General features: G+C 37.9%; 1 protein-coding gene across 2 annotated transcripts; it reads right to left on the bottom strand.

Moving 5' to 3' along the window:
• Positions 1 to 363: 363 nt before the first annotated feature.
• LOC126284638 (NADH dehydrogenase [ubiquinone] iron-sulfur protein 8, mitochondrial) lies at positions 364 to 20,746 on the bottom strand. Of its 2 annotated transcripts, XM_049983714.1 has the most exons (6): positions 20,640 to 20,746; positions 20,374 to 20,523; positions 20,126 to 20,298; positions 8,510 to 8,638; positions 3,011 to 3,126; positions 364 to 618 (listed from the first exon to the last, which is right to left on the bottom strand). In XM_049983714.1, the coding sequence occupies exons 1-6, from the start codon at positions 20,674 to 20,676 to the stop codon at positions 552 to 554; spliced, it is 672 nt and encodes a 223-aa protein (XP_049839671.1). In that variant the 5' UTR covers positions 20,677 to 20,746; the 3' UTR covers positions 364 to 551. The 2 variants fall into 2 exon arrangements, with proteins under 2 accessions (XP_049839671.1, XP_049839672.1); XM_049983715.1 differs by lacking the exon at positions 3,011 to 3,126 and having other exon boundaries at positions 20,640 to 20,745.
• Between the last annotated feature and the right edge of the window lie 3,196 nt (positions 20,747 to 23,942).

Here is a 23,942-nt window from a genome sequence, read left to right as displayed (position 1 = left end):
TCACATCCAGTTCTGTAGCAGATGAAAAGAAAAACAAATTTCCAGCAATTATAAAATACGATCCTCACATCAAAATGGACAAACCTTATGTTAAAGGAGCTGGACTATTAAAAGTAAATTCTGGACTGATGGAATGGAGGGTTGTGAAAAGCAAACAGGCCACATATCTCTTAAAACTCTAAACATTGAAGCCAACACAAAGTAGGTCCATCATGCAGTCTAGTGCAGCATTGCACATGTAGTGATTACGTGATGAGGGCACAAAACTTTAACAGAGAGAGCGACTTCTGTATTTTTTATTGTGAATGCTAAGTGGACACACTAGTAGTTATAGGTCAGAGTGGAATTGCTATAAATAATGGCTGTCACAAACAGCAATTTATTTCTTCTTCATCAACAACTGATATACACACACGTCAACAAGTGTAATAACACAAATTTCTTAATTTTTGCCTACTTAATACAATACACATTACAAATAGCTGCTTATCGGTACAAGTGATCCGCCTGGATATTTGCCGCAATTTCAGATTCCCACTTATCACCATTGTTCAACAGTTTTTCCTTGTTGTACAACAATTCCTCGTGAGTTTCTGTAGAGAACTCAAAATTTGGGCCCTGGAACATAAAGATACCATATTTTGATAATTTGGGCAGTAAAGAAACAAACTACAAAAGTCATGGAATAGCAATATGCTCATATACACACGATGATAGTATAGCTTACACAAGGTACAAAAGAGTATGCATTGGCAGAACCGTCATTAGGTTTCCAATGTAATGGAAACCGACAGCCTTTGAATTGAGAATGGTAGTTGGAACTGGACGCATGGGCAATTAAATTTCAGAAATTTTTAGAAAATTCAATATTCTGAGCTCCATAGTGTCAAAGAGTGTGCCAAGAATATCAAATTTCAGGCACTACTTCTCACAGTAGTGATACAGTGGCTGACAGCCTTCACTTAATGACCTAGAGCAACAGAGTTCACACAGAGTTGTCAATAATAACAGAAAGGCAACACTGCATGGAATATCCATACAAATCAATGTGTGATGTATAACTAACAAATCCATTAGGACAGTACAGTGAAATATGGCATTAATGGGCTATGGCAGCAAATGACTGATGCGAATGCCTTTGCTAATGGCACGACATTGCCTGCAGAGCATCTCCTGGGCTCATAACCATACGGGTTGGACCCTAGACAGCTGGAATTCCACGGCCTGGTCAGATGAGTCCTGATTTTACTTGGAAAGAGCTTATGGCAGGGTTTGAATATGGCGCAGATCCTACGAAGCCATGGATTTAAGTTGTCAACAAGGCATTGTGCAAGCTGGTGGTGGCTCAGAATTGGCATGGACTATGTTTATATAGGATGAACTGGATCCATTGATCCAACTGAACTGACTGTTGAACTGGACATGGTTGTGTTTGGTGCCGTTGAGGCCATCTGCATCCATTCATGAACTTCGAGTTCCCACATGATGGAATTTTTACAACAGATGACAATGCTCCATGTCTCTAGGCCACAATTGTTCGTGATTAGTTTGAAGAACATTCTGTACAGTTTGAATAATTTGGGCACTGAGGTCAGTTTGTGCACAAAATTATGAATGGGCAACACTTTCACAATTATAGATGGCTATACAGGCAGATCGGCTACATACACTACTGGCCATTAAAATTGCTACACCACAAAAATGACGTGCTACAGACACGAAATTTAACTGACAGGAAGATGATGCTGTGATATGCAAATGATTAGCTTTTCAGAGCATTCACTGAAGGCTGGCACTGGTCGCGCCAGCTACAACGTGCTGACATGAAGAAAGTTTCCACCCAATTTCTCATACACAAACAGCAATAGACCAGCGTTGCCTGGTGAAGCGTTGTCGTAATGCCTCATGTAAGGAGGACAAATGCATACCATCATGTTTCCAACTTTGATAAACGTCGTATTGTAGCCTATCACGATTACGGTTTATCGTATCGCGACAGTGCTGCTTGCATTGGTCGAGATCCAATGACTGTTAGCAGAATATGGAATCGGTGGGTTCAGGGGGTAATACGGAACACCATGCTGGATCCCAATGGCCTTGAATCACTAGCAGTCAAGATGACAGGCATCTTATCCACATGACTAACGGATCGTGCAGCAACGTCTCGATCCCAGAGTCAACAGATGGGGACATTTGCAAGACGACAACCATCAGCACGAACAGCTCGGCGATGTTTGCAGCAGCATGGACTATCAGCTCTGAGACCATGGCTGTGGTTACCCTTGACGCTGCATCACAGACAGGAACACCTCTGATGGTGTACTTGACGATGAACCTAGATGCACGAATGGCAAAACGTCATTTTTTCGGATGAATCCAGGTTCTGTTTACAGCATCATCATGGTTGCATCCGTGTTTGACGACATCGCGGTGAACGCACATTGGAAACATGTATTCATCATCGCCATATTGGCGTATCACCCGGCTTGATGATATGGGGTGGCAATGGTTACATATCTCTGTCACCTCTTGTTTGCATTGACAGCACTTTGAACAGTGGACGTTACATTTCAGATGTGTTACGACCAGTGACTCCACCCTTCATTCAATCCCTACATTTCAGCAGAATAATGCAGACAACCACATGTTGTAGGTCCTGTATGGGCCTTTCTGGATACAGAAAATGTTGAACTGCTGCCCTGGCCAGCACATTATTCAGATCTCTCACCAACTGAAAATGTTTGGTCAATGGTGGCCGAGCAACTGGCTCGTCACAATACACCAGTCACTACTCTTGATGAACTGTGGTATTGTGTTGAAGCTGCATGGGCAGCTGCACCTGTACACAGCATCCCAGCTCTGTCTGACTCAATGCCCAGCCGTATCAAGGCCGTTTTTACGGCCAGAGGTGGTTGTTCTGGGTACTGATTTCTCAGGATCTATGTACCCAAATTGCGTGAAAATGTAATCACGTGTCAGTTTTAACAAAATATATTTGTGCAATGAATACCTGTTTATCATCTGCATTTCTTCTTGGTGTAGCAATTTTAATGGCCAGTAGTGTATTTTTGCAGGGGACTTCCAACAACTTGTTGAGTCTACGTCACATCGAGCTGCTGTATTATGCTGGGCAAAACAAGGTTGGACACAATATTAAGAGGTATACCATGACTTCTCATCTCAGTGTAAAAGACAGTAAGGAATTAAGAAGAAACATAACCAAATTTTCTATAACAATTTGCATAAAATTGATAATTATTACTGCTCCTCGGTTTACACAAAAATTAAAATAGAAAATCAGGTACTATAAAATACGATCATAACTGTTAGTGACAGAAACATATGAGCACATCATAGAAAGATGATAATGGCTACTAGTAGCTCCATACCGGAGGTTGCAATGCAGCATCACACAAATGGGGGCTCCATGATGATGCTGGCAATACCAAGAGAAGTGCACATGTGAAATCAGGAGACTACATGGTATAAAGGTGGTCACTAGACAATAATAAACAACTAAATTTTTTAACATAATTGTTTCAGTATTTAGCATAAAATTCTAAAATAAACTATGTTGAAACCCAGAAAGTACATTTCTGATGCATTCTACAGCAGATGCATATTTGGAACGGACATCACATGAGAAACTTCTCAGCATAAACAATCATCATTAGAGATGGTTACAGCTTGGGCAAAAAATGGCTCTTCAGCTTTATTGGTGTTGTTTACATAGATAGATGGATAATTTAAATTGAACATGCAATAACAGGTAAAAGTGGCAATGGTAACAGACTACTAAGTAGGATGCTAACACTCATTTTTGTCTGAACAACATGCAAATGGTATCGTAGAGATTGCGGTATTCCTCATTTCTGCTTGAACTCAAATACTAATGTAATTTTTATTTGCTAAAAATATGCCTACACAGTCTCAATGTTCAAAATTTCCATTAGTTATTCTGACAACTTTAACAAAATGCACTGAAATTTTACAAATGATTCTAAAAGTTGTCACTTTTTTCCATTTACACATTTCTTTATTTGGACATTTTAACCAAATAGGGGGAAATCTACCATGGAATAACAGCATGCAATTTTGTCATATGATGACATGATGGATACTGTGGCTGTTGTTTGAAGACAAATGTTGATAGTGTTGGGGCAGCAACCAGCCACAAATTTACTTTCAGTTCCTTTATTCAAAGGGTACCATTACCGGTTTCGAATCGTGATTCATCCTCAGACGATTTACACTTTTTATGACATGTGGTGTGTTTTTTTACAGATTGATTGTCGTAAAATATTTTATATTTCAGCACAATTAATCTACAAAAAACACACCACATTTCATAAAGAAAGCGTGTAAACCGTCTGAGGATGAATCACAATAATTCGAAACAGGTAACAGTACTCTTTGAATAAAGGAACTAAAAGTAAATTTGTGGCTGGTTGCTGCCCCAACACTATCAACATTTGTCTTCAAACAACAGCCACGGTATCTATCATGTCGCCATATGACTAAATTGCATGCTGTTATTCCATTGTAGATTTCCCCCTATTTGGTTAAAATGTCCAAATCTCCACCAAGAGGTAAAATTCAATCTTGCTTAATATTGCAAACACTCTCCCCCAATCTCACTCACATTCACATTGTCATGCAACCTGATAATTGTTCTCACACTTTTCTTTAAAGATGGATGGATAACACAAGAGTGAATGCTACAATAATGACAGTGGTAAATAGCTGATTGGTCACTTACAAAATGTTATGAACCAGGCACTCATGTAACACATTAAAAAATCCTCTACTATTTTAAGTAATAAGGTGACATTTTACAGAATTTTAAAAGTAGCATCCCATTTGCTTCATTGTCAGCTTAAATGCAAGGGAAATATGCAGGCAAATCAGCTGCTACTCTATAGTTGGAGCATTAAATATAGTCAATCACAATGTGGCACATTGATCTGTAAGCCATATGCATCACAAACTGGACAGTTCTCTCACCGGAGCTCTATGTGAAGAAGGCTGAAAAGACCTCATCTCATCTGTATGGCCAAAAATAAGTACCGTATTTACTCGAATCAAAGCTGCACTTTTTTCCGGTTTTTCTAATCCAAAAAACCGACTGCGGCTTAGAATCGAGTGCAAAGTCCGCGGAAGTTCTGAAAAAATGTTGGTAGGTGGCGTCACAACTAACTTCTGCCGTCGAATATATGTAGCACTACACAGGCATGCTTTACAGGCACAAAGATAAATACTGGTGCCAAAACCTCTGCATCAGTAAATAAATTTTAAAAAGTGAAAGAAGAGATTTTTTCTCCACCCCGAGTTTTGACCACTGCATTTCCATACATTATCCAACGAAGTAAATACAAATTTCGTATTGTTCATCTTCGAATGTAGCAGCATTTCAATGTACTACGAAAATCCGAATGGCAAGACTGCTTGTCAATACGGGAAACTCTACGTTCTGAATTTTTTTCCTACTTGTGAGAAGAGATGGTTGCTAATAGGAACTTTTATGAATTGTGAATCACATGCAGTATTCTCTTCACCATAAGAATAATATGAATATAATCATTTTGTCATGTATTCTTTCGTGTTTGCAGTTATCTCATTTAAATCCTGTCTGCCTAATAAGCTACGAAACTAGAGCAAGACAACAGCAGACGCGGAAGAATAGACATATAATGTCATGTTTATATTCGTATTTTTCTTATGCCTAATAGTGATTCAGTCAGAAATGAAGCATGGCAATTGATTTTATTTTTAAATCTAAGATGACTAATTTATGTGCAGATTGTAATGTACTAAAGAGGCGCCTGCAAAGATTTTCAAGAGGAGAAAATTTTTTGTTAAACTCTCGTTCAGAACATCGTCTATCATACGCAGTCTATTATTCGGTTCTTGATGATCATTAAGAAAGAAAGCAGCAGTGTAAGTAACAACACATAGCAGTCTCTTGCCATTGTTTCGCTAATGAGACGATTCCTCTTTTTGAAAAAAATTGTAAGTGGCGGTACCGTGCACAAAAGCAAGCCATGCGGCGAGCGGCGACAGGCCGTGAACACTATCAGAAAGCGACAAACAATGCAGTAAAGCATTTTCAGCTTAGAGTGACGTAAACACCTATAACAAAGAGAACGGCACGTATCAGATCAAAGAAAAATAAGCAATCAATTCAAACCAGACGAAGCACGTGAAAAAGGAAGGGTACCCATATAAATACGGACGGAGCACCTGACACATAGCAATGGCTACCTGGTAAAGCTTGACTGCTAAGCTTACGACTCTAACCAAACTACTGTAGCTGTATAGTCATTCATTCGACCTAAATTGTGTCTCATATTATAATGGACCAACTTTGTTTTGATTTGGAGGTGCAGCCTAAAACTTCTCTGCCCTTTAATTTCGAGTCTCAAATTTCAGGTGCGGCTTAGCCTCAAGTAAATACAGTATGTCATGGCCATGTCTTTGACATTTCTTAGCTGCAGCTTATTGTCTGTCACTTACAGTCATTCTTCTATCCATCCTTGCATGACTACCTCAAAAGTGTGGTGACAGGAAGTTGGGGACACCACACAGAACTACATAATTGACACTACACCTCTCCACGGTTGCTATATATGCTAATTTGCTTACCGTGTCCTCTTGTGCTCTGGTACACAGCAGAATGATACCTCCTTCCCCAGACTTTATAGGCACAAAAGGACAACCTGAATATTCTGGATTAATGAATCTGGTGGGTACAAGTATTGCAGAGCAAGAAGGGCATTCAGGGAGTCTCAGTCTGAACACATCTAATCTGCATCAGTGCCCTCAAAATCATATAATTCTTCACTACACACAGTAAATACTTCAGGTAGTCAGATTTTGAAGATACGATCAGTGCAAACCAGAGCACTAAAGGGAGTTTCATTGCTTAGGCTTGCCTGTGTATATGATAATACAGTTGTGGTTCTTATTTAAAATTTCATAAAACATGTGTAGGAGTGCAGTCGCTCCTGCATCTCATTAAATTTAAAATTACCCTGGGCCTTTTCAGTAACGAGTGTGGTAATTGATTATCAAACTTCAATTTTTGAAGGTGCTTGCTGCACACCAAATTATTTTATCCCATTCTTCACATGGTTTCTAAATGGGCTTCATGATCACTGACAATTTGTAAAAAAAATTGTTCCATTATACAACAAATAATGGTGTGGTAGGCTGGTACAACGACAATTTTATATTCCTCATGCACCATGAACTGCTACCAGCTAGCAAGGGTAGCACCCAAGCCTCAGTACAAAAACTGGTTATAGGGTTAGTCCTGTAGACATGTGACCAGCCTGGTGTCATGGTTGTTAGCATCTATGATCTAGAGGTAAGTAGGTTTTGCTGGTCCACAAATTATGTACCCATAATCTAGCCTTATCACATGACTACTTTATGAAACTGGGGCAAATGTATTCTGTCCTCTCCCCAAACTGTGGTTAAAACACTTCCGCGATTTCAGGGACCTTGCCTTTAGGTGTGGTAACCACAACAGTTTTGGAAACATTATGAAACCTGCAAGCCCCACTAAATCTTTAAGATGTAGAATGGAGTCCCTTATTTACAAGGCAGGTAAAGTGAAGATAAGAAGCCAATGATTAAAAGCAACTCACTGGGTTGGTAACTACGCAATGAATGATGCGAAACGAAACTGACGAATGGGGAGCTGGTTGTCAGTAGTCAATAAGAATGCTTGTCAGTTTCCTATGTTTTGCAGATGAATTTAGCTATTATTTTATTTCATTAATTAGAATTTAATGTATCATCAGAATTTTCAGTAAAATCAGAAATAAAAACATAGAAGCAGTCACTGAAAAGATGAATATATATGCTACATATAAATCTATTGCAGCAATTATATATTTTGCACTAAGATTTGTTAACCAACTTACATTGAAATTGTCTGCTTTCATTTTAATATAAGTCTTGAGCTTGCTAGAGGTCAGTCTGTTGGTACATATAGTTTCATCGGCTTTGCCAACTCTCAACCAAATTGTCATATTCCAACCTAACCTCAGCTTTGAGCTTCACTTTAGGTCATTCTGACAGCATGTCTACATTTCTTCCAGTCACATTCATTGGCTTCCCCCACCCGTAGCGAAATTGTCACATTCCAACCTAACCCCAGACTTCACTACAGGTCAGTGTCACCATATTTAGTTTTTTCCTGCTCTGTGTCACGAACAAATGTGACCATTCACCTCCCATCACTCATCACACAGTTACCAACTGCAGCAAAAAATGGAAGAGCCACGTACACTGTAACATTCTTTAGTTACCCTAGAGCAAACTGCACAGATGTTCTCACTTAAACTGTGATATGCCTTTCTGCTAGATAACATTCATTTCTTTGTAAATGCTTCAGCTGTGCAACACAAAGAACCAGAGACTTTTTAAACGGAACTATCAAAACAATGCAGGCTTACAATGAATCTAAAATTCATATGAGGGATACTTTTATATCTGAACAAACCTCCACTATGGCATCAACAGGACAAGCTTCCTGGCAGAATCCACAATATATACATTTCGTCATGTCAATATCATAGCGTGTTGTTCGGCGACTTCCATCTTCTCGTTCCTCTGCTTCAATAGTGATGGCCTTGAACATAAAATTTTGTGTAAGGAATTATACAATAAATAACAATGTCTGCGTAAGTGAAATATAAAAAACTAGCTCTCTCTCTCCCCCCCTGTCCACATCCCCACCTCCCCATTGTTTTTACCTTAAACTGCAGCTCCACATTCATGGCTGCAACTGTGCCCTGAGAAACTTGCAAATAAATAATTTAAGTTTTTTGTGTAATTGAATCACCTATTACTGTAATTTGTAAAATGAACCTAATTAGAAATTCCTGATAGGTGAAAGCTGGGACTCGCAACACAGACCTATACCTTACAGCAGTAATGCTCCACTTATGATCCAAGAGTGTCTGAAAGCTTTAGTTTGCAGGTCCTCCAAATACAGTCTGCTAATTGGGATTTCTGAGAGTCATGTTTTAAAACGAACAAATATTTTGCCCACTACAGAAAGTGGCCTTCATAATGATGTCATTTCATTTTAGATTTATTAAATTCTTCCAGTTCTTGCATCACTTGACATGGGAATTATGAAATTTGTCATATGATTGGATTTGGGAGTGAGAAGACAGTAGTCTAGTTTATTTACAGGTTAAAATTATTCATTTACTACTAGCTGATGTAGTCAGCTCAGGACAAAGTTGCAGCCATGATGTGGAGCTGCAGTTTAAGGTAAGAACAATGGGGAGGTGATGGTGTGAAGAAGGAAGGAGAAAGAGAGAGAGAGAGAGAGAGGGAGAGGGAGAGGGAGAGAGAGAGAGAGAGAGAGAGAGAGAGAGAGAGAGAGAGAGAGAGAGAGAGAGGGGAGCACTAGATTGAATGTAGTTAACTGTAAATCAATTTGTATGCATGTACGAAAATAACACTGGATATCATGTACCGTAAATGGTCAGCTCATGTTACCATATTTATAGTGAGAAAATGTTTTACAGTTATTAGTATAACTAAATCTGAGTTGTTACTTACCGTACGGAAAAGTTGCGATTATGATCTACGGAACATGCAAATAAGTTTCCTGTTAATTATTATTAGGAAACTGAATGAAATACCATATATTCACAGAGAGTTTTTAGACCTCATCCAATTACAGGACACCACAATTGGACAAGCACACACCGTCAGGTGGCTTGCGGAGTATGGATGTAGATGTAGAATTCAATCTGCCGTGGTATTTATTAATTCCCACAGTATTGCAGCTATGACTGATAAATCAGTGACTGCAGGATGTATCAAAAGAAAGCCAATTTTTTGTAAGAGTCTATAGATACAGATTGCACAAATGTTTTTGTTTTAAAAACATAAATGTCAATAACATGAGTTTGTCAGACTGAAACATTCAGGTTCCTCAATAGATCAACTTCGAGTCATATCTCACGGACAATGGTAGTATAGAAAAGCTACACAACAAGGAATTATGCCGAAATCATAGTAAAGTTCTAATCTCCCTTTAATTCTCCTGATCAACTGTTAAATTGTTTGTGATTAGAAACAGAATTCAAAGACTGCTGCTAGGCATTTCTCTTTCTGCTTATAAAAATTGATCCATTGCATTATGAATTTCTTACAGGTTTTATGAATACAGCTTACTCATTCCATATCTACATACATACATACTACACAACATACATCTATATACATGCTACACAATGTATGGTGCATGATGGAGGGTACCTTTTATCACTAATAGTCATTTCCTATCCTGTTCCACTTGCAAATAGAGTGAGAGAAAAAATGTTTGTCATACTTACAAGCCCTAGCTTCTCATATATTCAGGGTCCTTACACAACAGATGCATTGGCAGCAGAATAATTTTGCAGTCAGTTTCAAATGCAGACTGTTAAAATTTTCTCAATAGCTTTTCTTGAAAAGAATGTTTCTTTCCCTCTAGCAATTCCCATTTGAGTTCCTGAAGTACCTCTGTGATATTGATACAGTCGGCCATCTGTCATCCCTACTGTCTGTCTTATGTGCTCATTCTATCTCATGTTTCTTTGCAATGTCACACCTAGATATTTAATCAATCTGGCCGTTTCACCATACCAATGCTGTATTCTAACATTACAGGATTGCTTTTCCTACTCATCTGTATTAACTTACATTTTTCTACATTTAGAGCACACTGCCATCATACCACGTACAAATTTTGTCCAAATGAACTTGCATGATCCTATAGTCACTCAACCACATCTTCCATTACACCTCAGCATCATCAGCAAACAGCCATAAATTGATGGTCACTGTCTGTCTGTCAGATAATCTATGAATATAAAGAATAAGACGGGTCATATCACACTTCCCTGGGGCACTTCTGCTGATACCCTTGTCCCTGATGAATAACAGTTGAGGACAATGTACTAGGCTCTATTACTTAGGAAGTGTTTGAGCTACTCACATATCTGAGAACTTATTCTGTATGCTTGTAACTTCATTAGCAGTCTGCAGGAGGACACTGTGTCAAATCGTTTTCTGAGATCTAGGAATATGGAATCTGCCTATTGCCCTCCATCCATAGTTCACAGGACATAATGTGATGAAAGGCCAAGCCGAGTTTTGCACAAGCAGTGATTTTTAAATCTATTCTCACTGGTGGACAGAACCTTTTCCCTCCCAACGAACTTAATTATATTCAAACTCAGCATTGTTCAAGGTTCTTTCTTTTACTTTTCTTACATACAGTAATCACCTGCACTTTTTTCCAGTCACTTTGGACTTGGTGTTGGGCGAGATTCGTGATAAATGTAAGCTGAATAAGAGACTAATGCCTTAAAGTGCTGTGTGTAAACCAAACTGCAATTTCATCCAGACCTGGCGAGTTACTTATTTTCAAATTCTTTCATTTGTTTCTCTGCGTCAAGGATGCCTATTACTATGCCCTCCATATGGGACCCTGTGTGATAGTCAAATAACGGCATGACTGTATGATCCTTCTTTATGAATGATTCCCTAAATGTGGAATTTTGAACTATATTTTTCCTTTTGCTGTCCTCTACCGCCACACCAGATTGGTCTACGAGTGACTGGATAAGAGACTTCAACCCGCTTAGGGATTTTATGTAGGACCAGTGTTTTCTCTGGTTCAGCAGGATCTTTTGCTAAGGTATGGCAGTGGTAATAGTTTTATTTTTTCTGCATCTTTCTACTACCTTTTACCTGTCATTATAGGCACATTCTGCTTTGAACCAAAAGTGCAATAGTCACTGCTTATTTAGCACTTTCTGAATTTTGTTATTAAAACCACCGTTAGTCTATCCCATCCCTTGTTTCCTTACTCGGATCACACTTCTGCACAATGTGATTTACAACCAGTTTAAACTTTGTCCATAATTCCTTTATGTCTGTCATATTGGAATTAAATGATGTCCATTCATTGTCCGACTGGCACACCCACAACTGCTTATCAGATCATGTTGAATCACCCAGTAATTCTAGGACTTTTAACCCTCATCTCAGATTTTCAAAAAAAAAAAAAAACATAAGACCTTCTGCAGTTTATTTGTCCTGAATTTTCAGCGTAGTGATGTTTTGACAATTTGGCTCTGTGAGAATGTACTTACGAAGTGGTACTTTTCTACATAAACACTCATAATAATTGAGACCTTTGAGGTGCTTTTGATTTGAAATTTCTTCAGAGATTAGAGGCATATAGTTAAGAGTCACACAACTATTCATGCAGTAAAGTCACAAATAAAATTACAAAACAATCCTAAAGTGTGATGTCTGTTCAAAAAATGGCAGAACATTCATGATTTAATGCCAATGGTGTATTGGAGCGAAATGTGGTTGGCATCCCTGCACATGCCTGTGTTTAGTATACAACTACCAGAAGTTTCGATGTTGTATTTTTGTTAGTTATTATTCAGTGCTTTATTGAGTAGAATGTAGTGTAGCACAGTTGGTAAATTTCAAGATGGCAAAGTTAGAGGAGCAACTCGTCTGCATTAAGTTTTGCGTAGAAACTCTAGAAAACCTTTGCAGAGACACACCAAATGATGCACGAAGCCTATGGTGATGAGTGCTTAAACCATACTCAGTGTTATGAATAGTTCACAAGGTTTAAAAATAGCCAGATGGAAGTTAAAGATGGTGTTCATTCAGGACACTTTTCGACGTCTACTGATGATGCTCATGTCACATCAATGAAATTGTGAGTGCCAACTGAAGACTGACTGTCAGAGAGATTGTAGAAAAATGTAACATTTCAGTTGGAGCATGTCTTGAAATCATGACACAGAATCTTGGAATGCACAGTGTTGCAACCAAGTTCATCCTGCAGCTCATGAGTAAAGGCCAAAAAGATCTTCTCCTTGCAGTTTGTGAAGAGCTTTTGGGTCTCACAAATGAGAGTGAGATGTTCCTTAAGGGAATCATAACTGCTGATAAGATGTGGGTCTATGCTTATGCTGTTGAGACCAAGGTTCAGCTTCCACAATGGGTTGGGAAAGGTCGTCAAACACCAACAAAAGATCCTCCGATCAGGTCGAATGTGAAAGGCATGCCGATAGTATTCTTTAACTCTGAATGATTAGTTCATCATGAATTCGTGCCACAGGGACAAACTGTTAGGCAATGGGACTATCAGGATGTGTTGCAATGCCTGTAAGAAAATGTGATAAGGAAATGGTCTGAAATGTGGTGAGCTAACTCGTGGCTCTTGGATGACATCAAAGTACCCACACATTCATCCCTGTTGGTATGTAACTGTTGCACAAAAAGCAAAATTAGTGAGCCGTGTCATCCTTCGTACTCTCCAGACCTGGCCCCTGCTGACTTTTTTTTATTTCTAACGCTGAAAACTCAATTGAAAGGACAAAGATTTGCAACAATAAATGAGAGAAAAGAAAATTCACAGATGGTGCTTCATCCAATGCAGCAACAAGTGAACCAATACTGCTTCTGGAAGTGGAAAAGGCATTGAGAGCAGTGTATCAATTGTGGATGAGAGTATTTTGAAGGAGACCTTGCACAATAAGTAATAGAGAAGTATAGAAAAAATTTGTGGACAATGTTAGGGAATTTTGTGAACAGACCACCTATGTCACTTTCCCACTTTGGGAAAAATATACTAACAAGTAGAAAAAAGCTTATATAGCATTTCTGCAACCTGCTGGGAAGCTAGTTTTCGTCTTAAGTAATTCCCAAGATTGTAGACTTTCTAATAAAAAAGTGTGTTTTTTTATGAATGGCCACACAAATAAATATGAAACCAAAATACTTTTTCCTGTATGAAAAAAAGGCTCATTCAAAGTAAGTTCACCCAGTCCTAATATCCACTTCCTCTGATGAAAGGGTACAAAATTAGTATATTTAAATAATTATTATGGGCTGACAAATTAAATGTAAGTGTGAAGAATGTATTTCATTTTACTAATTACCTTGTAATTTCTGAAAGACTATAACGTATAGCGTTTATCTGTGCTGCTGAACCCATAGATAAGAAAATGTTCTCTGTGCCTGCAGGAGCTTGCTTGAAACCTGTACAGACATGGAAAGTATGCAAGAATCAGTCCATTTGACCTATGTTGCTTTTTGTCCTCCTATGAGACTGTTCGTCTGCAATGCAACCATTTATCATTTTATTAGGTTGGTGCGTAAGTTCGTGGCGTTTTTGTTTTGCATGTTGGTATTCTCGTTACTAAGGTTTATTTACTGACAGTAATTTTTCAATTGTAGTTCACTATCGCTACTTGAATTTTTGTATTGTTTTGCTGACTGGAGATAGTGAGTGGATCTGTGGAAGCTAGAAAATGGAGTGTCAAGTGGAGAAACCTGAACATTTCCATCAGATTCTTTCGCTCGAGTTCAATAGTGGGGTGACGTAAGCAGAAGCAACCAGGAACATCTGCACCATTACAGTGATAATGCCATCTAATAGAGCATGGAAAGAAAATGGTTTTCTTGTTTTAAGAAGGATCATTTTGACATTAGCAACTCCACATTCATGAAGACCTTTCGGATTTGATGAAGATTGTCCAAACACATTAATCCACTAAGATCCACATCAGTGGATTGCGATCTGGCAAATGTGATGATCTGGGATCATATACCATTGTGTGACATTAGCATGCAATGAGGAAGGTTCAAACATTGCATGTGTGGGTACTGCATGCTCTAAGCCAAAATCACAAAAATCAGTGGGTGGCCATTGTGCATCTCTGCCTGATCATCACCAACTGACTCGTGAACAACATCGAACATTCCTATCCTGCATCATTACTGGTGATGATAAATAACATCTTTATGCTAACACAAGAAAAAGAAAGGAATGACTGAGCCCAAAAAAGCAGCAATTCCCCGCACAACGAACTGCACGCATCCACAAAAGATAATGTTATGCATCTGGTGGAATAGTGACGGTGTACTACAAATTGCTTCCCCCAGGTGTAGCCATCATGTTTCACATTTACTGTCAACAACTGAGACATATTGAAGAGACAATCCAAAAAGGATGACCAGGAAGAGTGCATGAAGAGATGCTACTCGATAACACCTATCTGCTTTCTACTAGACTGACAAAAATCACTATACAGCATTTGGATTGGGTAGTCATTCCACATCCACCTTATTCACATGATCATCCACCCTCAGATTGTCACTTCTTCCGCTCTCTATTTACCAAACTTCAAAGTTTCCACAATGAAAATACACTCCAAGCACGGCATGATGGGTTTTTCACCTCAAAACCAAGTGATTTCTACAGACTGGAATTAAAAAGTTACCCCAGCATTGGCAGATTGTTGTAAGCAGTGAAGGAGAATATATTATTAATGATTAAATCTCCGTTATGTGTATTTGTTGTGTCTATTGAACTTATGGAAAAACACTACAAACTTATGCACCAACCCAATATTTGTAATGAAGTGTGTTTTAAATGAGGTAGTGTTCTGATAATCACAATGGAAACTATGAATTCATGTAGTGTTGAACAATTACTTGAAAAACTATCATTTGACAAGCCACACCTCATAAAAACCCTTCAAAAATTTCAGAGATGAGTGAAGACCAGAAAGAGTCAATCTTCTATGGTCCAATACAAACTTCCCAGAAGATCATGAAAGAACTACTAGACATTGATTCACAAATACTATTACTTACAAGTTTTTGAAAGCTATCAAAGAACTTGCTGTGGTAATATCAAAATACAGACACACAATTAAAAAATCCTTGAGGTCTGTAAGCTTGTATTTGTGTAATTAATGCAAGGGTAATCTATATACAACCAAGAAAAGAAAGACACTCTACAACATATTGTAAGAAAAACTGAAATCACTGATGGAAATGAAAGCGATGCAGGTGATCCGGAGGCAACATTTCACAAATCCGTACTAAAACATCAAAGCAAGTGGACACAAATACAACTTTGGATGATTTGAGCTGTTCTTCCTTAAACATTCATTCCATTTCAAATCACAGCAAGACTTCATGTGGCAAACTGCAGCAAGAAAAAGTGAAGCATACTTTGGAAAAAAGTGTGTTCCCAGCATATATTGTAGGGTTGAAGTTTATGACAGTAAGGAAGATAAAGCAGATGATGAAATTGAGAAAGCTGCAAGACTTTGATACAATATTGTTAATTTAAGAAAGGTAGCAACAGATATAATAATAATAATAATAATAATAATAATAATAATATCAAGTTTTCACTTTACCTCCTTCCTCTCAATAAGTCATAACTCAACATTAATGAGTATGTAGACTGAAAACATAAATTGGTATTTTGTCAATTCCTAACTCAAAAGTAAATAAATGATTGCTGAAAAAGTTGTAAAGTTTGTAACTGATTTTTACCGAAATGATGTATATACTCAAATGTTCCCAGCAGCAAAAGACAAAGTTAGCATTTGGAAGTATATATATATATATATATATATATATATATAATTTGTTCACTAAGACCAAAGTGGTATATTTTAATGTTAGCTGGTACTTTGGGTCTGCAGTAATCAACAAAATGTAAAACTGCTTTTGGATGAAAAACTATTTGAAGAAAACTAAAAAAAGTTATAAAATTCCTCGTATGTGACTCTGGAAACTGACAATCCTCAAACTTCACATAAATTGTCCCAGTAATGACAAAGTGACAGAATTTATGGAAGAAAAATTAGCTTAAGACCTGGCCACACAATATGGTTTGTGACCTTGAGCCGTGGGAGGCAGGCCGTGTCACAAATGCATGCCATTCCATTTTAGTGGTCACACAGAGGACAATCTTGCCGCTGCGGCAACTTGCCAGCCTTTGCACTAAGCACCAGTCTGTCTCAAAACACAGGTTTGCTACGATGGCCAGTGCCTGCATATTGATGGGGAGGTGGTTGGTTGGGGGTAGGAATGTCGGATGGGTATTTAATTTGACAGTATTCACTTTTGGGATGTTTAGTTTGATACTCAATCATGCTTTATTTTTGGTCTTTGTTTAGTAGGCTACAGATATTTACGTTGTTGTTGTGGTCTTCAGTCCTGAGACTGGTTTGATGCAGCTCTCCATGCTACTCTATCCTGTGCAAGTTGCTTCATTTAATCATACAGTAAAGCTGCATGCCCTCGGGGAAAAGTTACGGCCGTAGTTTCCCCTTGCTTTCAGCCGTTCGCAGTACCAGCACAGCAAGGCCGTGATGGGCAGGGGGAGGGGGGGGGGTGAAGAAGAGCAAGGTTATCACCTAATGTATGAGCGCAGTCAGGGGCAATGGTCTAAAGAAGGTCGATAACCACTGTAATCTAACAGAAAGAGCACAAATTCACACATGCAACTACACTGCCATCCAAACACCCACTAGGATTCACAGTCACTGTAGTAGTGTGTTTCTGGGTGTGAATGTGTTTATGTTGTATTAGAAAAAAAGCCACAGCTCAAAAGCTTCTCAATGTTTTCTGTTGCCGTACGTGTATCAATGAACCCCACAGTCTTTTATGCGAGTGGTTGTCTTTTCCTTATTTCACGTATTGTTCTATCTAAAATGTAACCTATTAAGATGTGTTTATTTAGTATGTGAATTTTACTGTGAATGCACTGATGCATGTTTAGTGGTATCGCGAATTTCACTTTAGCTATACACGTAAACTGAAGCTAATGATATCAAATGTAAATTTATACTGGCGTGTTATTTGGATTCAGTGTGAATATGGTATTTTCGTAATTGTTTGGTATTGCTCTGTACTGAAGTTAGTTAAGTGCATGTAACTATGCCAGTCTTCTGTCATAACTGGTATGTTATCTTCCTAATATCTTCATTCATTTCACAGTTGGCTGGCAATTTCATTTTAGCCATATAGATATGAAGTGAATCTATCATCAGTATTGTGTTCTCCAGTCCTCCCTGAGAGTATTACTGCCCTGTGGGTAGCTCATACTCTATTTCAGTTTTGTTATAGAGGTTAAGCGAAAATAATAATATCAAATCTATGATGTTCTTTGGAGGATTTATATAATGTGAGATTAAAGAATTTTTTAATTTATTTCAAATATAGATGGAATGCCCACCCAAAACCTCAAAATTCCTGTTTATATCGTGTTAGGTACTATTGCTTTTAGGTGCTTTAGGTCATATTTATTATGATAAAACTGCTATTAATGTGATTTCATTACCGTTGCAAAAGTGACATGGCTGACATAGTGGACATAGTCAAGTTGCTTATGCTTGCCTCTTTGATGATATCACAGGTTAATGCCGAAGCCTGGTATTTAATGGTTCAGTATCCTACACATAGTGGTTTAATAATGAAGGGTACAACTTCCTTTTCCCGACTTTCAATTTACAAACTATAGACAGTTACAGATTACCTACAGTTTAGAGTGGATTCTGAAAGTTACAGAACCTACTGTTTGCCAGATGTAGGAGTTGGTAAATGTGCACTTTATTGTGTCAGTGGCTTTTATGTTGCATGCTGCCATTCGTAACTGTTTGCACAGTGGAAAATTAACACAACAGATGATTAGAGAAGATGAAGGAACCAATGAGAAAACAGTGTTTGATAAATGATGTCATGACGTGGAGTGTTTCAAATTGTATGGCTGCTTGCAGGATGATGTGTAAAACAGAATAATCCATAAACTTTAAACTGTACTCTTACATTCCTGCATAACCACAACATTTGGTATACGGACATTTCACAAATACTCAAACTTTTCAGAATGATACGCTAAAGATCAGTCGGTTATCACAGCCTGTCACATCTTTTGGCTTTGACACCTCACAACCAAACTACAACATCGGAATAAAAAATATGCCACAACATCCTGACATAGCCTAAGAAACATACAACACAGGAAATACATACATAAACCAGAAAACAATTTCACAATCCACAACAGACACCCTGATAATCATGCATTTATGCTACATCGTAAACAAAAGTAATCAACTCTTATCTTCTGCCAAAACAAGTCATTAGCTTCAGCAATTCTCAGTGGCTATTGCATACTATCACCTGATTGGCTATGAATAATGGGAAGGAATTGCAAACTTTAGCACACTATGGAAGAGCCACAGACACAGTTAAATGCACTTCAGCTGTAAAAGTCAACTTAAACACCACTGAGGCTAAGAAACTCTGAAAGCAAATAAAAAGTCTATGACAAATTTGCTAATACAGCACAACTTTTATCATAAAAAGGAGGAAACACGCTGCTCTGCTGATTTCACCATCTATATGAAGTCCAATTGAACAATTGGATATCTTAAAGTGTTCTGTACTATAAATGACATCATTATGGCTGCAAGATGGAACAATATTGTTTACAATGAAATTACCTCTTTTAACATGTGCATATTGTACACGCAAACAAAGTTGACATTTTGGCACAGTGGCTGATGGGAGTGACTAAGGGTATTTCCCATTTACAGCTGCTCCCATCAGGCAGCATGCCGAGTGTCAACTATGTTCGCACATTTAATACCATAATTAATATCTGGAAATACGTAAGATGCATAGAATATTATTTTAAGAGCTCCAAATGAAATGATGTATTACCCTTAATATCAGTTTCATGATAATCACATGTAAAGCAACCTTCTTTATAGTTTGTGAAGTTACACTTTCAATGAATAGGTATTTCTTCCATGTCACTATTTGACAATGACTTCTGTGTGACAAATGTTTAGGGACTAACTTCCACAACTCATACTAAGTTAACAATCTGACCTAATAGTGTCTTACCAATGAATAACTACTTTTGGTTGTTAGTGATCTCATTTAATAAGATATAATGCAATGCAAAGTTAGCTACATTGTGTTCTGAAATAGTTGAAGCACAGGAGAACTTCATGGGTTAAAAGTTTCGATACTGCTCCAATGAAACACCATCTCACGGAGGAAAAATTTAACAGTAAATCAGGTTATTTTTGCTTGTCACAAAAAATGCTCCGACTGATGTCAGTAATCCAAAAGTCTGAGGGGCATAGGAAGGTGTGAGTCTGTGTGTGTGCACTAGGCTAATTATGGGCTATGGAATTCTTTCTGATAATTACCTCACGATTCAGCAACCAATGAAACAAGTAAATAGTAAAAGTCTCACCTGTGCCGGGCAAATTGCCTCGCAGAGTTTACACGCTATACAGCGTTCTTCACCTGATGGATACCTGCGTAGGGCATGTTCACCGCGGAACCTCGGACTCAGTGGACCCTTCTCGAAAGGATAATTTATTGTCGCTGGCTCCTTAAATATATGTGCCAATGTTACGCCGGCCCCTGTCATGAGGGAATTAAGTTTAGCACCTATCCTGGCACAGAACCCACGAAGTTCATTCTAGTACAGTAAATTACCTCTGAAAAGTTCAGTCCAAAACATAGTCTGAGCTGCACGGTCTGTTATATCTTTGAATTCCATACTTTCTTCCTCTGCATTCACATATTTATAATTACTGCGGGATGGGGTGACACAGGTTATGCCATATACACGTCTCAACAACCGACCTTGAATAGAAAAACATTGACTTTGTGACACGAATCTCTTCCATAAACTTTGATTTCGTTTATTTAACCATACGTATAACAGAAATACCACTACACCATGTAAATTCTTAAATTACCTGCTTTCCCCACTTCCCACAACTTTAACGCAGCCATATTTACCAAAGACTACTACTCAATGCACACAAGAAACCATAGACCTTAGAGATCTATGCAAAAAAACCAGTGATCTCCAGTATAGAGATCACTGCAAAAACCTACTCTGCCACAGTGCCACAGATGTAGCACTACACCACCACTGGCAGACTTCTGTTAAGATAAAATAAGATAAGATGTTGTTGTTGTTGTGGTCTTCAGTCCTGAGACTAGTTTGATGCAGCTCTCCACGCTACTCTATCCTGTGCAAGCTTTTTAATCTCCCAGTGCTTACTGCAACCTACATCCTTCTGAATCTGCTTATTGTATTCGTTTCTCGGTCTCACTCTACGATTTTTACCATCCACGCTGCCCTCCAATGCTAAATTGGTGATCCCTTGATGCCTCATAACATGTCCTACTAACCGGTCCCTTCTTCTTGTTAAGTTGTGCCACAAACTCCTCTTTTCCCCAATTTATTCAATACCTCCTCATTAGTTATGTGATCTACCTATATAATCTTCAGCATCCTAAGAGAAGACACTTTATTGTCACATAACATGTTTTTAAACAATCATTCGATTGAGAACATTGGTGACTCGTCAGTCTTTAACCTAAGTTGTTACAGTATTTTATATATTACAGGAAATATGTAATACATACAGTGCTTATTGTAGTAAATACAACATTATATTTTAAACCTCTTCGTAACTCATCGAATCATTACCATAGAATTCACACACCTACATGAAGTATGGCTGTACTGAACAGAATGCAAACTGCCATTCAAACTATAATTCTACATAAAAAAAGGAATATACAGTGAACGTCTATGCTTTGTATCTCTATGGATTCGAAAGTATATCATTTTTAGTTGTATCCTTACTCCATGTTCCTACTTATAAATTCTTCTAAACTATGACATTTGCTCTTTATACATTTAGAAATTCTTCTAGACTATAATAACATTTGCTTTTTAGGTTCGTGCCAATAGTATCCAATGTGGGTTCCCCAAATATTGACCTTATCTTATTTCTGATCTTCAGAGCCATGTAATATGGAGTATTTTCATATACTGTGTGTCGGTGACAAGGTAGCATGCATTTCAATTTATGTCTACTTTCATAGGCATGTGTGAATGTATTTCCTTCAAACAGATGCGAGTTTTTCTGTTCAAAGAGAAGTATTTCATATATGAGGATGGACGGGATTGTCATGAAATCCAGGCTATCGAAAAGTGGCTTGCATGAATGTCTACTATTGGTTCCGGTCATTGCTCTGATTTTTTTTTTTTTTTTTTTGTAGTTTGAAGATTCGAAGGAGGTTAGTCTTTTCAGCACCCCAAAAAATTATTCCATATCTTATAAGTGATGAAATACATGTGATATATAGTTTTCTTCACCATTAAATCCATTACTTTGTGTAGTACCCCCACTGCATAAACTAAACTATTTAATCTCTTGTGGAGATGGCGTTAGACATCTAACACTGTATATTGCCATAATGGAGGTAAAAAATAAAGGGAGGTGGCACTACTAAAGATGGTGGCACTGTAGACATACACTGAACCACAGTCTAATATAACAGTTGAGACACTCAGTGCTGTGAAAGTTGTTACTGTTTGACAACTGGAGTGACACTCGTGCTCAAAGCGGTGAAAAAGGAGAACTTCAGATGCGAAATATGCATAGTATTTGTTTTGCATCCCTATCCTATGTGATTTACGAAATATCTGAATTATTATTATTTTGCCTTCAAGAGTTTATTTTGCATCAGAAGACATAGATATTTCTAAAAATGATTCCAAAATAAACGCAAATAGGTATAAAACTCATGAATCCTATGGCAACTTACAATACATCCATGAAGAGACACATGTGATGTTGGATAGTACTGCGGCTTACCACGTTGATATCAATGGAATATAAACACATTGATTCACACATAAGAAGCACAGAGATGTACCTCTACATGCAGAAGGGATCGACACCCCATTTGTCGTTCCATAGGCCTACTGCGTTTTAGTTATTGTCGCCTGTTGCCACGAGTACAACCTTCATCCTTATGCTATTCTAAGTGGGACAAGCAACTGCCAAACAGTGGGAGAAATGTATTGTGTGTGTAGATCCCAAGTCCTTAAACACCAAAAAAACTGTCTAAAGTGCTATCATATGTTAAATTTGCCATTAGAGTCTTTTCGTCTAATGACATATGCACTAGTTTATCAGTATCGGAGAAATTCTGTACTTCTGATTTAAAAGGTGGAACATATTGTTACTTGTCCCATATTTTATTTGTATGCCTTCCGCATACCTCTGTAATGCACACACTGATGGAAATATAAAACTTTCTGACATTTAGAGCAAACATCTTTTGTTTGTCTTTACATCTTGCAGATGGCATGCTAATCTGGTTTAGCAACAAGCCAAGGGCATCTTTTTTTTTTTTTTAAATATTGGGGTCTTGAAGTCTTCAGAATTTGTTTGTCCTTCTTCACGTTATACTTCTGATACAGTTTCTGTTGCTGTCTCTTGTTAAAATGATAGGCACTTTCCTTGTCCCATAAGAGTTTTGTACAAAGTGTAGCGAACTGCACATTCTGATACTCCACACACTTGTTCTAAACAGGAATAACTGCACTTAATTTTACCACTTCATCGTCAGAGTAGGTCTATGTTGACAATTCAGATAAATGAGACACTGATATATGGGGAGTTGAACTGGCTGCTTATGTGGCACAGGAGTGTTTTACAGCTTTAGAAGGATCTTGGAACCTTTATAGCAGTCTCCTCTTCATCGTCAGTTGAGGTGGCGTATTTAGAATATCAAACAATGTGGTTAACTGCATTCCACATGAGTTTGTTACTGTCTGCATTAATGAACTCGTTTTGCTCGACATGTGGCAGACAATACCTAACATTATTATCAAGGTAAAAAGGCTCTTTTTTTATAAGATATTCTTGTCTGCTATTCACTAGCCATTTTCTGGTCCTAAAACGAAACATCGATGATCAATGTACGTGAAAGTTGCAAGCGAATCCTGACGATGCAGTTTAGTAACATGATGGTATAAACCTCTCAGGGTCCTCAGGAAACCTAAAAAAAGGAATGTGGTATCTTCTTCTTGTTGTTGCTGCAATTTATTGCACTTTTCTATGCTCCCATTTATAAAACTATTGTACAAATCAATATAAACAATTACTATTTGCTTTCGCTTTCACGATCGCGCCGAACTCAAAGATTTTTAACTTACTGGCGTTTTCGCGCTGCTGGCGCAGTAGGCAACA

This window comes from Schistocerca gregaria, chromosome 8, assembly GCF_023897955.1.
Source record: "Schistocerca gregaria isolate iqSchGreg1 chromosome 8, iqSchGreg1.2, whole genome shotgun sequence".
Taxonomy (NCBI): Eukaryota; Metazoa; Arthropoda; class Insecta; order Orthoptera; family Acrididae; genus Schistocerca; species Schistocerca gregaria.
Note: the sequence above shows the minus strand (reverse complement) of the source record. Positions and strands in the feature narration are given on the sequence as shown.

What these genes read in the sequence shown, in the direction of transcription:
- LOC126284638 (XM_049983714.1), bottom strand. Translation starts at nt 20,676, where the DNA reads ATGGCTGCGTTAAAGTTGTGGGAAGTGGGGAAAGCAG. An exon ending in AGGCAATTTGCCCGGCACAG is followed by an intron (nt 8,639 to 20,125) that starts GTGAGACTTTTA and finishes TTTATGTTCAAG; the next exon opens with GCCATCACTATTGAAGCAGA. An exon ending in GAAATGCAGATGATAAACAG is followed by an intron (nt 619 to 3,010) that starts GTATTCATTGCA and finishes TTTATGTTCCAG; the next exon opens with GGCCCAAATTTTGAGTTCTC.